The sequence below is a fragment of the Squalius cephalus genome, assembly GCF_949319135.1.
Source record: "Squalius cephalus genome assembly, chromosome: 17".
Lineage (NCBI taxonomy): Eukaryota > Metazoa > Chordata > Actinopteri > Cypriniformes > Leuciscidae > Squalius > Squalius cephalus.
Genome location: NC_137138.1, coordinates 7,801,368 through 7,818,250, shown reverse-complemented (window position 1 = coordinate 7,818,250; position 16,883 = coordinate 7,801,368). Strand labels below are relative to the sequence as shown.

Sequence of the window (16,883 nt, the reverse complement as noted above, 5' to 3'; positions counted from 1 at the left end):
TCTTGCTCTGAGAACCGGATGAGACGCAGCCTGGTCGATTAGCGAGCGTGAACTGTATCGATGAGTGCAGATTCTGTGCCAATTACTGTATTTTTGAAGTACTGGGAATGCACACTAGCATTTTTCTTGCGCAAATGTATATTAACTATTTTTTATTGAACAAATCGATCACTAAAAGTAAAAGTGGTCACATGTCATTCAACAGGTTGCTTTGTCGAAGGATTTTTTTTGTTTTTTGTATTGTCAGTTGTACAAAAGAAATGCATAAAACGTCTGTTTGCTTTGTTTCTGTTTGATTCTGTCTCTACATCTGCTGTCGTTTCGAGATTTCACTCCAACTCTGAAACCATTGTGTTTGTGACACACACACAAAAATAAAAATTTGCAATAACATGTTTGTGATCTGATTTTACATGGACACAAAGCTTTAATCAACTGCACTTTCGTCAGAAATACAGAAGCATACATTCAAGAGGTATTCAAAATCACTATTTTGGTTTCATTTAACCAGATTAGTTAACATCAGCCAAAAATGAGCAATATCTACATATATATATTGGTCATTTCAACATATACTAATACATTCAAATCAAAAGTTGTATGCATCACTGTGAACTAACATGAACAACTGTATAAAGTAACATTAACAAAGGTTTATACATGCTGTAACAAAATGATCATGCTCATTGTTAGTTCATATTAGCTAATGCATTAACTAATGTTAAGACTATTGTAAAGTGTTACCATTGCACTTTTAAAAAAAATCAGTTTTAAAATTACACTCGCATCAATCACACAATATATACAAATCAACAGAAGTTTACTATAAGACACTTATAAAACCCACTCATAAAACCAACAAATTAAAATCACAACATTGTAAGCAACTGTATCATTCTGAAACAATTTGAAGTTAAAACACTGATGTGATGCAGATGTTAGTAAGGCAAAGAAAGGTGTTCATGTTTAAAACACGACCTGAAGATGATGGGGGAAATGTCTGCAGGTTAGGTCACAGTTCCTGGTTTTCCTCCAGTTTCTGGAAGACGGCGAGACTGCGGAGTTGAGACTGCATCTCTCCATCCTTCCACACGATGAGCAGGTGATCCGTGGAGCAGGTGACCAGACCCTTCTCCTTAAAACTCAGGAACATCTGGAACACAAGCCACATTAAATGAGTCCTTTAGTTGCATAACGTATCCACGTCACTTTTAACGTAAGAGCGGGCGCTGCCTTTTGCAACTTGAATGTTTCTGGCTTCGGTGAACGTGATTCACCAAGTGCAATGTGTTCCTGGATCAACATTCCAATCAACCAATCAGATTTGAGGGACAGGTTTACAGTTTTGTCAAGTTTAGGTTTAAAAGCAGGGTTATGTGCTTCTACATCAGTGTTAGGGGTGACTTATGGGTTAGGATAGGAAAGTTTTTCCAGCTCAACAAAATATGTTGATCCAGGAACATGTCTTGGCAAAATCACAGTGACCGCCTGACTTCCGCTTTCAGTTATTTTTAGCAATAGCCTACAAAACAGCTTGTGTTATGCTGCTTGATATTGCAAACTGGTATTTCTTACCATATTATCTGAATGTATTGTCATAGTTATAAACACTGGCTTGCACACATTCACAGATAGCTTCCGCGTTGGAAACAAAGTAGGTGGATAAATACATTTTTGTTCCATTTTTGTTATTCGTAAGTTAAATGCCGTTAAGATAAGCCATAAACTGAGTGGCATATTTTGGGTTAAAGGTACAAAAATTCGTCAGGTTGTATAAGTTCTGTCCAACACACTATTTTGTGTTTTAGTGGCTAATTGGTGAATTCAATATGATTTCAATATTCCCACTGATGGTTAAGTTTAAGGCTGGACCTTCATGCATATGTGCTTTGTAAAAATCGGAAGTTTCCACACGAATCAAGTCGTAATTCATACAAAATCGTCACTTCGTAAAATACTTATGTTTTCACATAACTTACAGTGAGTATAACTAAAGCAGAAAGAATTGGCACGTTTTAATATTTGGTTTGACATTTCACCACAACTAAAATGTTTTTGTTGATAAATTATTATCTTAGTATTTTTATCTTGTTTCAGTACAAATATCTCAAATTTGAAATGAAGAAATTTACTTGAGAAGCAAAATGACTTTGTCAAATTGATTCAAATGAAGTGAGTTAATGATTAAACAAGAACAAACATCTACAACCAATGGGGTCAGAAAAAAAAAGAAAAACAAGATTATTTTTCGGACCCTATTGGCAGATATTTGTTCTTGTTTTAAGTATAAACTCACTTAATCTTGATCCATTTTTCAGTCATTTTGCTTCTCAAGTAAATATATCTTTATTTAAGAAAGTGTATTTGTACTGGAAAGCAAGAGCCAAGTAAGAAATCCTTGACCCGACCTAAAACAAATGACAATAAAATAAAGGATATTTTAATCTAAAGACAAAAAAAACGACAAAAAATTACCCAACGTGCATGAAATCCAGCTTACTAAAAGTGACACTAAAAGTGTCAGCATTCATATGATGCCGTAGTAGATTCAAGGCAAACATTTTATCGGTTTTTAACATTTTATGCGAGTTCCCTGGGAGTTGAACCCGTGACCTTGGCATTGCTGGAGCCAAATCTCTAGCAGCTACAGGAACTAGAACATTCTTAAACTTTATACACAGAACTAATAATAGAAGTGTAGGTCATTAGATGAAGTCTCAATTCGCCTGTTTTCCTGTCCTCCACCCTTCTCATCCTCTTCTGACGCTTCTGTTTCAGGGTTAAAAATGCTACTGTAAGTTAGCCTCAAAACTAACATTTTCATAGTCAGAGAAGGGGTTTATAGGTAAAATATATATATAACGTTTTTAAAAAAAATCCTGCCAAGCTCAGATTTGAATGTGTAATAAGACATTGAACATACCTTAAAAGAACAGTCATCAATTACTCATCCCTCTTGTTTTATATGCATGCCTAAATCACTTTAAGATAAGCAAATAATAAAACTTGCTGAAGTTTATTGAAACATGCGATATGACTTGATAACATAATGCTAATGTGATGGGTGTGCTGGTGAAACGGACTACATGTCAGGTGATCAATGCGAAAGTTGACTTGTATGTAGATCGCATCCTTCACTCTGTCAGAAAGTTTAATTAAACTGCAGGTCAAAACGATTCTCTGCTCCATCCAGGATCAATGACTCCTAATAAGACACTGTTTCTACACTCATAATCAAAAGCTTTCATCTAAAACTAGATCGTGAAACTAGGTCGATACCAGTAGTCAAAGAAAAATCACCCGTGCCACTTTACCCACATGTGTACTGTACCTGCACAGCTCCAGAGTGACCAATCAGATCACCGTTCAGTTCCAGCGAGCGCAGACCAGGGACTTCTGGGAGTTTCATGACAGGAGGGCATGACTGCTTACTGGACCGGCCAAAAGTGCCAAACATGCCAAAAAACCCTGAAAGAGAGAGCAAACATCTCAACTGGCCGAACCACTCGAAAAATACATGATGAAAAATCACTATGATTCATAAAAGAAACCTACAAGCTTCTGTTTTCAGTCATATTTGTTAGAAAAAAATGACATTTATTAAACTTTGTTGAAGTTATTTAATAAATACATTCATGTTCATGTTAGTTCACAGCTTCACAACTTTTGATTAAAAAAAATATATTAGTAAATGTTGAAATTAACATTAACTAAACTTAATAAATGCTATTGTTCATTGTTAGTTCATGTTAACTAATCTTATGATAAAGTGTTACCATTATAACTAAATAATTATGATATTAAAGATATATTTAAGTTATATAAGCGAGGGATATAGTCATCTAGACATTATCCCAAAATTACAATTGCTGCCAATCAGAATCAAGTATCCCTGAGTAATAATTATAAATAGTATAACATTATATACTATCTTTTCTTATGTTATTATAATAACATTTATTATCATAGTTTATTATTAATAGCAACTGAATTATGGGCAATTGAAGAACATCAAAGCTGTTCGATTTAAATATTGGTGGTCGTTCAGGACGCCTCTCGGTTTATAATTTTACAGCAGCTGGACTGAACCACATGAACCACTCGGCACAGGATGGCCAGATGAATGATGACATGAGAACATCTGGATCAGTTTCAGAAAGAGGGAAGGAAGGATGTGGGTTGTGATGGAAAGAGGAAAGGGGTGAGAGGGCATTTAAAAGATCAAACGGATGGATGCTTGAGCTGTGAAAGGGGGCGTGTCCTGCTCACCTGAGGAGGCGGGTTCAGCAGGAAGGGGGAGGTCCTGTAACTCCCACATCCTCACACTGCCGTCCTCAGAGCACGACATCAGCTGCCTAAAAACACACTTTGCTTTAGTCAAATGCTTCACAAAAGATGTTTTGGAGAACGTATCGGATGCCTTTCGTACCCGTCCTTCTGCAGCAAGGTGTGCAAGACATTGGAGTCATGGGCGATCTTCCTGTACGCCACCACGCTCTTCATCGGCACATTATAAACATACAGACCACTGCCTACAGCTGCCACTATAAACTGAGGCAACATTTACATGAGACAATCATCACTCATAAATGCATTTTCTCGATTTATAATGGAATGCCAGTTTCTAAACGCTCCTTTACCTCTCCGTCTGAGCTCATGTGTCGAATGGACTTCTCGATCGGTTTCTGTTGAGTCAGTCTGACCTCTGATTGGCTGTCTACTGCTGGCTCCTCCCACACAATGTGCTCATAAGCCTGGATCGTCCAATCCACTGAATCCCAGATGATGAGCTCACCGATATGAGAGCCACTCGCGAACAAGCCGTCTGAGATGAACAATAGCATCACTAAACGCAACAATACTCAACACAAGCTGGTAGCAGAAACAAAACTATCTTAATGTGTGTATGGGGAATGAATATAGGATTGATTTCCATCAAATGTCTCACCGTTGATGTTGATGAGAGAATGGATGGTGTCCCGATGGTCAGATAGATGACGCATGGCCATGACCACAATGTCTGAGCCAGACAGGTTCAACTTAAAAATCACTGAAACATCACAAATCACTTAAAATCATTCATTTTACTACAAGCAAACTTAACGATAAAAATAGCTAAAGTTACAAAATAAAAGTTTTTACTACTACTCATTTTTAAACTGAACTGAACTTTAAAACTGTAAAATACAAGCACCATTCTTTTTTTTAGGTATTCAACATCTTGAAAACTGATTTTTCAGTTACCAATCTCTTTATCCATGGCAGCTGCAATGAAGTTCTTCGGTAGCTCCAGCATAGCTGAGATTCCTTCAGAATGAAGCAGAAAATGTATTAAAATCATTTTATTTAAATACACTGTACATGTACGGTTCAAAAGTTTGGGGTCAGTAAGATTTTTCTTTTAAAGAAGTTATTTTTATTCAGCAAGGATTCATTAAATTTATAAAAATTGACAGTAAAGACATTTATAGTGCTACAAAAGAATTATATTCTATTTCTATTCATATTTCTATTCAAAAGATCTTTCTATTCATCAAAGAATCCTGAAAATCTGAATCTCATGATTTTTAAAAAATATTATTATTTATAAAATATTCATAAAAATATTAAGCAGCATAGCTCATATCCTCATATTAGAATGATTTCTGAAGGATCATGTGACACTGAAGACTGGAGGAATGATGCTGAAAATTCAGCTTTGATCACAGGAATAAATTACATTTTAAAATCTAATCAAATAGAAAACAGTTATTTTAAACAGTAATAATATTTAACAATATTAGCGTTTTTACTGTATTTTAGATTTTAAAAATGCAGCCTTGGTGAGCAGAAGAGACATTTGAAAGTAGTTTGAAAACAAATATCTTGGCAATTCTATTGTGTTTTATAGACAGTTTCTGATCTTTGGCAGAAGTTCCTGTGTTGAATTTGCTCTATGGGAACTTTATTCATATTTACATTATTCGTGTGTGTGTGTGTGTGTGTGTGTACCTTCATCACTGTGATGAACCGTTTTACACTGCAGCTCAAAGTCTCTGTTCCAAACACACAGTTCATTTCCACCCGAGAGCCAGACGTCCAAGCGATCCAACACCAGCAAACACTGAAAAACACACACATCAATCAGTGTGCAAACACAGAATCCACCTACACACACTGAAAGAGGAACAGAACTGTTTACACACACAATCCAAACCATCTGCACACAGAAACAGGAAGGTGGCCACACACACGGTTCACGTACTGTACCTTCACAGAGGACTGGAGATCAGATATATTCTGCACTCGGTTTCCTGAATCTGGATCCCATAACTGCTGTAGAATTAAGGACAACCATCAACACACACACACACACTCACTTCAGCAGCACGCGTGTGTGTAAAAGGATACACTGAGTGTTCGGTCTGATGATGCTGTAATGAGCGCTGTGTGTGTGTTTCCGCCTCTGATGATGGTGTATGATGTCATCGCAGTGATCTGCTGCGTATGGCCGCGCAACTCCAACAAACAATCACCAGTCTAAAACACACACACACACACACACAAACAAAATCTGCTGTTTTTTTCACTTATATTGAGCTTGAGGTCAGAGAGTAAATATAATATAGTAATATGACAATGGACAATTAAAACTTACATTTCTATTCATTTTATTCAAGTGTGAACAAAGAAAAACACCCTCCACAAACTGTTGCAAAATATGAATACATCAAGCTCAATATTGGGAAAAGATATATATATATATTAGGGCTGTCAAACGATTAATCGCGATTAATCGCATCCAAAATAAAAGTTTGTTTTTACATAATATATGTGTGTGTACGGTGTATAATTATTTTCTATATATAAATACACACACATGCATGTATATATTTAAGAAAAATTTGCATGTATATACTGTGTATATATATTTATATTATATATAATTTATATTATATATAAATATTTTATATATAAATAACACATTTTTCTTAAATATATATGCATGAGTGTGTATTTATATATAGAAAATAATTATACTCCATACACACACATATATTGTGTAAACACAAACTTTTATTTTGGATGCGATTAATCGCGATTAATCGTTTGACAGCCCTAATATATATATATATATATATACACACACACAAATGAGTGCTGTCAAATCAATTATATGCGATTAATAGCATCTAACATACATACACATATATATTTATTTATATTTAGAGAGAGAGAGAGAGAGAGAGAGAGAGAGAGAGAGAGAGAGAGAGAGAGAGAGTGAGAGTGAGAGAGAGATGAAATAAAATAATATATATTTAAAATAAAATAATTTTCATTACAGAAGGCTTTTTAGAACTTTGGTATCACAATGCAAAGGTCTTAAAATTAGGCTTTTTTAATAACAATAAATTATTATTAGTGCTGTCAAATCGATTAATCATGATTAATCACATCTAACATAAAAGATTTTATTTATATTATATATGTGTGTGTGTATATATATATATATATATATATATATATTACTATAATATATATTATTATTGTATATATATATATATATTATTTATATATATTATATGTCTGTGGCACGCACGCACAGACATATTATGTTAGAGGTGATTAATCGCAATTAATCAATTTGACAGCACTAATTATTATTAGTACCAATATTAAAGTGTTTTATTATTGGCAGTATTATTATTAATATTATTTTTATGCTATTAATGCCAAAACACAATCAACCAGCACCAGGCTGACTTCTAACCTATTTCATGTATTTACCATATCATTAACATATCATTAACATACGATTAACATACGATTAGCATATTCCAGAAGTTCAGTTCTGCTCACCTCAACATTCCAGATCAGCACCAGACCATCATCTCCGGCAGAGGCAAACCTGACGACCACAACACACACAGAGGGCATGTACTTTATCTGCACTGACTAGTTGAGTGGTTAAATAAAGCAAACCGTAAAGCACAAACTATATCAAACATCATGTAATGTAAGGTAACGAACTACATGTGTTAAGGTTAGGTTCAGGGTCAGTCCCTAGTTATTACTCAGTAAGTGTCACTACTACAATAAGTACATGTGAAACAGTACTGTAAAATAAAGTGCAACCAACATCGCCTGCTTGAAATAAAGAGCATGCACTAGGACAGTTCTTCTCTTCTGATTGGATCTTAACAAATGCTGTGGTCACCTTTGACCTCTCGAGCTCAGAAACGAATTGTCTGCAGGAAGAACAGGAGAATGAAACTATGATAAAGGGATGAGACGGAGGAAGTATGAAAGGCTTTGGAGAAGAGAAACAGGACTCGGGACTCTAAAAGCAATCAGTGACGTTCTGCACACTGCCCTCACCTGAAACACTCCTACTGAACCCAGATCACCAGGAGCAGCCAGCCGTAACACACACACACACACACACACACACACACACAAGAAAAATAACCCCTGCCCTGCGCTGTGTGTTTGTATATACATGAGCTTTTTAAAAGCGGTTAATGCGGACCGGCCCGGAGCCGACGGACACCATCAAGTGTGTGTTGAAGTGCACACACACCAAACTCCCTGAAGCTGCGATGATTAAGCTCTTGTCACGCTCTGTAAGTTTGCTTTTGGAGATTATCTGACTCGGTCTTAGCTGTCAATCACTGGTCAGGGGCAGAAGAAGAGGATTGCTCACCTTAAGTCATCAATCTGCACCAGAAATCGAACAATGTCAAAGTGTCCTTTCAGCACCTGCATCTCCGTGAAACAGTTTTTGGGCTGTTCCTCCCCAATGAACAGCGCCGCGCTCTTCTGCCCACGGAGAGAATATAATAGACAAACGAATCATTGCTTCAATCTAGCACAGAATGTGCTGAAATGACTGCTGTTTGCTGGACTGCGTCGGCCTGTCTTTAAGAGAACTGGACACAAACTCGCTTCTTATCTTCTGCTTATTGGTAAATAATGACAACAAAATGGGCATGAGTTATGCTACAAAACTGGAGTTTTTGGGACTTTTATAAAAGCTTTTTCTTTTTTTTTTTACCTTTACCCTGTGCTGTCTTATTAAATAAAACACATTTTGGTCAAAAGTTTGGAAACATTAAGGTTTTTTAGTGCTTTTGAAAGTAGTCTCACCAAGGTTGCATTTATATGATCAAAAATACAGTAAAAAGTGAAATATTATTCAAATTTTAATTAACTGGTTTCTGTTGTAATATGTTTTAAAATATCATTTATTTCTGTGATGCAAAGCTGAATTTTCAAAAGCCATTATTTTAGTCTTCAGTGTCACATGATCCTTCAGAATTCATTCTAAGAGCATTTCTTATTATCATCAATGTTGAAAACAGTTTTAGCTGTTTTTTTAAAAAATCATGGTACACAGACATAAATAAGTTTGGGGTAAGTAAGATTTTATATATATATATATATATATATATATATATATATATATATATATATATAAGAAATGTATACTTTTATTTAGCAAAGGCACATTCAATTGATTTAAAAAGACAGTAAAGAAATGTATGAAATGAATAAATATTATAAACAGTTATATTTATAATAAATGCTGTTCTTTTGAACTTTCTATTCATTAAAGAGGCAGAAAAAAATCACAGTTTCCACCAAAATATTAAGCAGCACAACTGATTTCAACATTGATAATAATAAGAAATGTTTCTTGAGCAGCAAATCAGCATATTAGAATGATTTCTGAAAGATCATGTGACACTGAAGACTGGAGTAATGATGCTGAAAATTCAGCTTTGATCACAGGATTAAATTACATTTTAAAATATATTACAACAGGAACCAGTTAATTTAAATGTGAATAATATTTCACAATATTACTGTTTTTACTGTATTTTTGATCAAATAAATTCAGCCTTGGGGAGATTAAGAAACTTAATGAGACAAACTTTTGACCGGTACTGTATGTGTAATATTATATATATATATATATATATATATATATATATATATATATATATATATATATATATATATAGCTTGTAATCTGCATCATTGAAAAAAACCGGATATTTGATGAAAAACATTGTTGTTGTTTTAATAAACATCTTGCATGACTTTATGGACTTTATGTATGCAAGTAACTAGCAAGTCTGAACTGTCAATCCTGGTATAGTTGTATCTCTACATATATTGATAGATGGTACAATGCACTTTATAAACACTTAATGGCATTATGTAATATAATCTTAAAGAGAAATGAAACAGACAGCAGTTTCACAGAATGACCCATATCCACTGTATCTGTGGTTTATAGTGTGTTCTTGTACTCACCTCCACTGTCCCCTGCGCCTCTCGGCCCCCCAGAATCCATCGCAGCATGCTGGGCTTTTAAAAAGCCAGCTGATTATACATGCAAACGAACGGATTTTGAATGCAAATAAATAATAAGACAAATCAGTGTCTCAGCATATTGCGAAACCTCCTAGCGGAGACGCGCGCTGCGTTCTGCTGATACTCTTTATTAAAACATCAAATCAGTCGCGTTAACTGAATCTCTATTGGAATGTATTTACAACTGTGACACATCGAAACACTGTAGCGATTTTTGATTGACAGGACGCGTCTGATACAGTGTGTCAGTTCTGCTCCGGTTCTGCTTTCGATAAAAAAAAAAAAAACACTTCAGTTACACCGGATAAAGGAGTCAAACCACTGTCGATGTTCGGAAACGTTCATATAAAATCATCTTTTATCACTCTGAGAGCATTTCCGACCAGATTTGTCCCTGATCTATGACAGCCACATATCAGCTTCTGACTATAAACAATCTGCGAACTCATGTGACTACGGAAGCTTCAAGGGGACACACGTGACCCACAGTGTTTTCGAAGTGAAAAACACCAAAGGTCTACATTTGATCATTCGCTGCTACTAAGTTGGTTACTAGATTAAACAGTCTCAATTTAATACAAATTAAGCAGCAATCTGTGATATTGTGTTTATGTGTTTTTTTTCCTGCAAGCTAAACTCCTGTAGATCATTTATTATGCTTTAAATTATTATTTGTTGTATTTTTATCATCATAATAATCATCAGCATTATTTTGAATTTTATTGCTGATATTATTGTTTATTACAAAAACAAAACATTTTATGTAAACAATATTATTATTATTGTTATTATTAGTAGTATTAGTAGTAGTAGTAGTATTTTAAAATGTATTACTGGTTTATATATACAAAGCAAAACATTATCTGCAATATTATGTGTATGTTTTTCTGTAAGAAAATTGTGGCAGGTAATTGAACCTAAATATGTTTTAGCCCTGTATTATTATTATTATTTTAAATATAGCTGTTCTTGTGGTTCTTCACGAAACCGCTAGATGGCAGTATGAACCAACCAACTCGAAACCCCTGTTGTGGAGGCCGTACACGCCTGTGAACTGAGAATCTAACGAGGTTATCCACAGCTTCAGGGATTAAATTCAGTATATTCGATCATAAATGTCTATGATCTCTTCCCAAATGTATTATTCACACGCATAAAGGCAACAGTATGGCATTTGGCTACAGTATCGCACCTACTGAATGATCAAGTAAATTGATTAAAGTAGGCCTAAGCCTTTCTCTCAGGCGACATTCTGCCTCAGGTCTTCTAAAGAGTGAGAGTGATGGACTCTGTGTGTATGCTGAGCAATTATTTGAGGATTACCATCACCTCACCTTACAGAGATGTGGCCCCTCTCAAAATCCCACAGGGCCCGTGTGACCCTTCGAGAGAGAGAGAGAGAGAGAGAGAGAGAGAGAGAGAGAGAGAGAGAGAGAGAGAGAGAATACAGGCCCACACACTCACAGATGAGCGAATCGCATGTGTTCTCAGATAGAGACGAGTGTGTGAGCGAGTGTGACCTTCATGCTGAGCTCTAGCGTTGATTTCTGATTTAGTGTCAATCCGCTGCGCTTGTCATGCCAGGCGAGGTGCTTTCCACAAGGTAATAGAAAAACTCAAGGGCAGAGAGAGAGCTAGGGGAGGGGAGGAGATGGAGGGAGATGTAACTGTGTTGGTTATCTGAACAAGGGCCACGAAAATACAGGAATGTCAAAATGCACAAGAAATTAAAGTAGGGATGGAAAGAAATGTTGGCAATTAAAAGTTCATTTACATTTCCTGAAAAAAATGCAATAAAAATGCATAAGGCCTATGCGCAAATATATAGAATCCACACATGTAAGAGAGAGATCAACCCTTTGTTCTAAATATTTGGGTGGTTCCCACCTGGACGTGGTGCCCCTGGTCACTTGCCAAATTGCCAATAGTTAATCCACCTATGCCAATCATAACTATAACTTTGAGGTTTAATAATTGTTCTTATTCTGTGCTAACAGGGAAGTCCAAACAACTGTTATAAAGATAACGACACGGGAAGGACATCGTTGGAAACTTGGAATTCTGGTTGGCTGTCAATGTTTTTATAGTTCATCAGCTGAAAAAAAAAAAAAAAAAAAAATCATACAAAAAGTGATTTCAAGGATTGTCGTTCCTTTGTACGTGCCATTATCATAGTTGTGGTGTGGACTCTGCTACGATTTTTAAAACTTACTAGCCTATAGTTGTAGTTATCGTCATTTAACGGGGCTTTAATGTCTACGCCAAAGTTACAATGACAACAATATCGTTGGAATCACTTTCAGAACGATTTTTCCAGCTGATGAACGATAAAAACACTGACAGCCAATCAGAATCCACCCGACAAAGGTCGGTTCACACCAAGGACGATAACTAAAAAGATAACGATAAATGTTCTAAAAACCATTCTCAATATTAAAGAATAGCAGAGTTCACATCACAGCTATAACGATAACGGCGCAGAGAAAAGATATGGTTAGAATCTCTTTCATAACGATTTTATCCAGTTGATACTGGTCAGATAAAAACGTTAACAGCCAATCAGAATCCATCCTGCTGTAACCAGCACGAGCATTTAAAGCAACAGACAAGCACGCGCTTAGAATAAACAGACCAATATTGTCCACTGGTGTGGACACTATAGTTATCGTTATAGTTTTCGTTATTGGTGTGTGAGCTGTCTGTCAGATTTTTTTTTTTTTTTTTTTTGTAAGTTTTGAAATGTTCTAATTTTAATCTCAAAAAATGTGTTTTCATCTACAAAACATGCATTTGGATCGAATGAATTGCAGAAAAATTTAGGGGGGAAATAATAATTTTAAAAAAGCTATTTCAATTGAGTGCTTTGAAAATTTAATTTTGTGCTCAAAATAGGCCTATATTAACACCTGGTCACTATAGCAGTAGCAGTAGCATGTCAGACTCAATCAATTTACTGTTCTCAGTTCAGATAGATAACAGAAAATAAGATCCTACTCTCTCTCTCTCTCTCTCTCTCTCATTCCTTCTCCTCTCCTCTCTCTGGGTCTGTCCATCCAGCGAGAGCAGAATAGATGGATATTCTAAAAGGTGCTGATTTCAGCTATAAACTGTAGGGGGAATGCGTGTGATGTTCAATAAGGCTTTCCCATACAGAGACGGAGTAGAGAAGACGAACTCGTTTATGAGCAACACACAACCCTGTCCTCCCGTATTACCCACACACTAAATTCTGCTTTACACACACACATACAAACAACAGCAACACTTTGGGGGATTCGTGTGTAGCGTGTAGCCTATGTTTTTCGCCCTACCAAGCAAATACAGGTGGAAATATAGCCAGTAAATCACTATTGCACATGCATTTTTGAAAACACCAAGCAATCCCCTAGCAACCATGAACAAAATAGCAAACACATAGCAACGCCTCGGCAACCACCCACAACATTCTAACATCATGGTGATGACAAATCTTGTGATAAAAATCAGGGTTGTACAATTTTGTTTTTATGTCTTCTGATACATCAAAGTGATATTTTTTGTGATGTCAAATACGAGTTATGCGATAACATAAACGTTTTTTTAAATATATAAGGTGTGCAAGTGTGTGTATGTATATATATATATATATATAATAAATCTCGATTAATTGATTTGACAGCACTAATAATTTTGTCTTAGATACTAAATCAAACATGCCGCCTGCAATTAAACATGTCAGGAAGATTCCTTTTATGACTCTGTTGTTGTAAAACAACTGTATTTTTGTTGCTTCTCATCATGGCAGCAATCAATTAGACTGTATTACATCAGATTAATTCATCATCCTGGAAAAAAGGTCATTTGGTTGCATCGAAATCACATACTTCCCTATAGGCAAAAACAGTGTGTGACAAAAGAAGTATGTCTGAATTCACAGTCCTCATTAAAGGGGTGGTTGATTATGATTTCACTTTTTTAACTTTAGTTAGTGTGTAATGTTGCTGTTTGAGCATAAACAACATCTACAAAATTACAATGCTCAAAGTTCAAAGCAAAGGGAGATATTTTCTTTTACAGAAATCGCCTTTTAAGGATTACAACAAACGGCTGGTAGGGACTACACAAGCTTCCTCCCAGTGACATCACGAACCCTAACATTTACATAAACCCCGCCCCCGGGGAACGCGATTTATAGATTATCATGACAGAATATGCTAATCAATGACAGAAGATTACTACACATAAGCTACATAAATTCATCAACTAACCATTCAGAAACGTCCTGTTGCTTCTACATGTTGTCACTTCTTCTTGAGTCTCTTTGTCTGACTCCGGTTTGAACATAAAAGGCTAAAAGTTTTTGAAATTTTCAGTGCATGTCCATGTGCTTGCTCTTGAAGCTCCGCCCCCTGTGCTGGGAGCAGCAGCTCATTTGCATTTAAAGGAGCAGACACAAAACCATGCGTTTTTGCTCACCCTCAAAAAGTGACAATTTTAACATGCTATATAAAAATATCTGTGGGGTATTTTGAGCTGAAACTTCACATACACACTCTGGGGACACCAAAGACTTATTTTACATCTTGTGAAAAGGGCATTATACCACCCCTAGGCAAAAAGTACCCGGTTGACCTACTACTTCCGTTGAGATTCTGAAGTATGCATACGATGGACACTTTACTATCCCATGAGGCCACGGGAGATGATTTATGAATGGCAGTGAAGCAACATAACTGATGCTGGTAGGTCACATGATAATGACAACATGGCGAATCTAGTACGTCCAGGTTACATTCATCCTACACACACTCTTACTATATAGAACATACTTTTTTAGTGGTTGTGAAGTAGGCCTGATTACTAAATAAGTAGCCTACCTACTCAAGTTAGTATGCAATTTCAGATGCAGCCTAGTTGACTGCATTGCATCCAAAAAATTATATGATCAATAAGTATGACAACATATGTATTTACATTGCTTTAACTTTATCATGATTAAAACATCCAAGTTGACTGTACTTAATAATTTAAGGCAGCAACTATTTAGTGTATTTCATATAGCTTACTGTATGCAAGTATATGTAGGCCTAATCCTGTTTTACCGAATGTTTGCTGACTTAATAGGTCTACGTGTAGCCTACACCTACACACATTCCCCAAGTTATGTAGGCCTATAATTGTGCTGAAAAAACTGTATGATTTGTTAATTATGCCTTAAAGTAATTTTACAGCATGTAACCTTGTAACCTCAGCTTTATGTTCTCTCTCTCTCTTTATTGCATGCCTGTAGTCTCTCACATACGTCCACATGCGCGCGCGCAGACACTGACACACACACACTTTAGGCCTGGAAAATTAATGAGTTCTCATTCATAACCCAGACAGAGAAAGCTATATTCACCCTCCGATGCTTTATTGACTGATTTCATTTATTTACCAGAGATGGATTGGAGGTAAGCAGGCCATTCTCCGCTCGGCTCTCTCGCGCAATGCATTGTGGCGGGTCAGTGTTCGCCTCTCTCGTCAGCGTGTGACAAATTAGCTAACGAGGAACGGCCTTCGCATTTCCACAAACTAATTAACCCGGCGGGTACTGAAACAAATTATAATATTTATGTAATATCATCTCGCATCTGTTTGCAAGGAGCACATCCGTATCACCTGATCTCTCTTTTAGACGCATGCACGCGGTCACAAATACAACCTGCCTCCTCACTAATAACGCGTTCAAACATGCAGGAGAACCTCTTATATTTTATCAACACGATTCCTGATTTTCAAACACTAACATGCCCAGTTCCACTGCAGGTTGGTTGATTTCGAAGCTCTTGATAACAATCTATAATTTGCAATGCCTCATCACAAACAAAGGCTATAATTGCTTTTAACCTCACGTGGGCCACAATGTAGCTATAACTGAAGATTTGACAATTTTGTCATAGCTATAAATGTATGCAACAACGTTCTAACATTATGATTGAATTAGAAAAATTAATTAATTTCATGCTTATAATTTCAGCATCAGCCTAAATATGGAATTGGATCAATTACTTCTATAAATAAATCAAAGTGAATCTTACCGGTCCATTTGTGTAGGCAATATGAGCTCAAATATATTCACGTGAGAATATAGGCCTATACGTAAACTGTCTTATTTTGGCGTTCTGGTCTGGATGTATGAATTATTTAAGGAGCTCTCGTACAGTAGTCATTTTGCGCCATATGCATGATTGTAGCCTATTATTATCATCGCATTGCTCTGTTAGACAGACAGTGATGGCGCGCTCTTGATATTGTATTTGGCTGAGTCCTGATTTCCCATCTATGAGGTCATAATGCCAAGAGCCCAACAGCCAATCAGAGGACGAGTTAATGTCAACCCCTGCAACGTCGCCAAATAGAGGAAAATGTAGTGTTGGGACAGATAATGACTCGATTTGAAACTTTCAATAATAAGCCATTAGCTGACATTATATAATGCAGATCAATAGTTCATCTACATTCAAATATGATTGTAAATATTAAACTAAAGGTTTGCGACATTT

At 36.0% G+C, this 16,883-nt stretch overlaps 1 protein-coding gene across 1 annotated transcript; it reads right to left on the bottom strand.

Moving 5' to 3' along the window:
- Positions 1–237: 237 nt before the first annotated feature.
- wdr41 (WD repeat domain 41) lies at positions 238–10,825 on the bottom strand. Its single transcript, XM_079898610.1, has 13 exons — positions 10,300–10,825; positions 8,684–8,799; positions 7,840–7,888; positions 6,391–6,519; positions 6,250–6,312; positions 5,992–6,103; positions 5,245–5,307; positions 4,949–5,050; positions 4,641–4,825; positions 4,430–4,551; positions 4,270–4,355; positions 3,332–3,468; positions 238–1,153 (listed from the first exon to the last, which is right to left on the bottom strand). Exons 1-13 carry the CDS (start codon positions 10,345–10,347, stop codon positions 1,013–1,015), a joined length of 1,353 nt encoding a protein of 450 aa, XP_079754736.1. The 5' UTR covers positions 10,348–10,825; the 3' UTR covers positions 238–1,012.
- Between the last annotated feature and the right edge of the window lie 6,058 nt (positions 10,826–16,883).

What these genes read in the sequence shown, in the direction of transcription:
- wdr41 (XM_079898610.1), bottom strand. Translation starts at nt 10,347, where the DNA reads ATGCTGCGATGGATTCTGGGGGGCCGAGAGGCGCAGGGGACAGTGGAG. An exon ending in GGTTCATCACAGTGATGAAG is followed by an intron (nt 5,308 to 5,991) that starts GTACACACACAC and finishes TTCATTCTGAAG; the next exon opens with GAATCTCAGCTATGCTGGAG. An exon ending in TTCTCTCATCAACATCAACG is followed by an intron (nt 4,826 to 4,948) that starts GTGAGACATTTG and finishes TGTTCATCTCAG; the next exon opens with ACGGCTTGTTCGCGAGTGGC.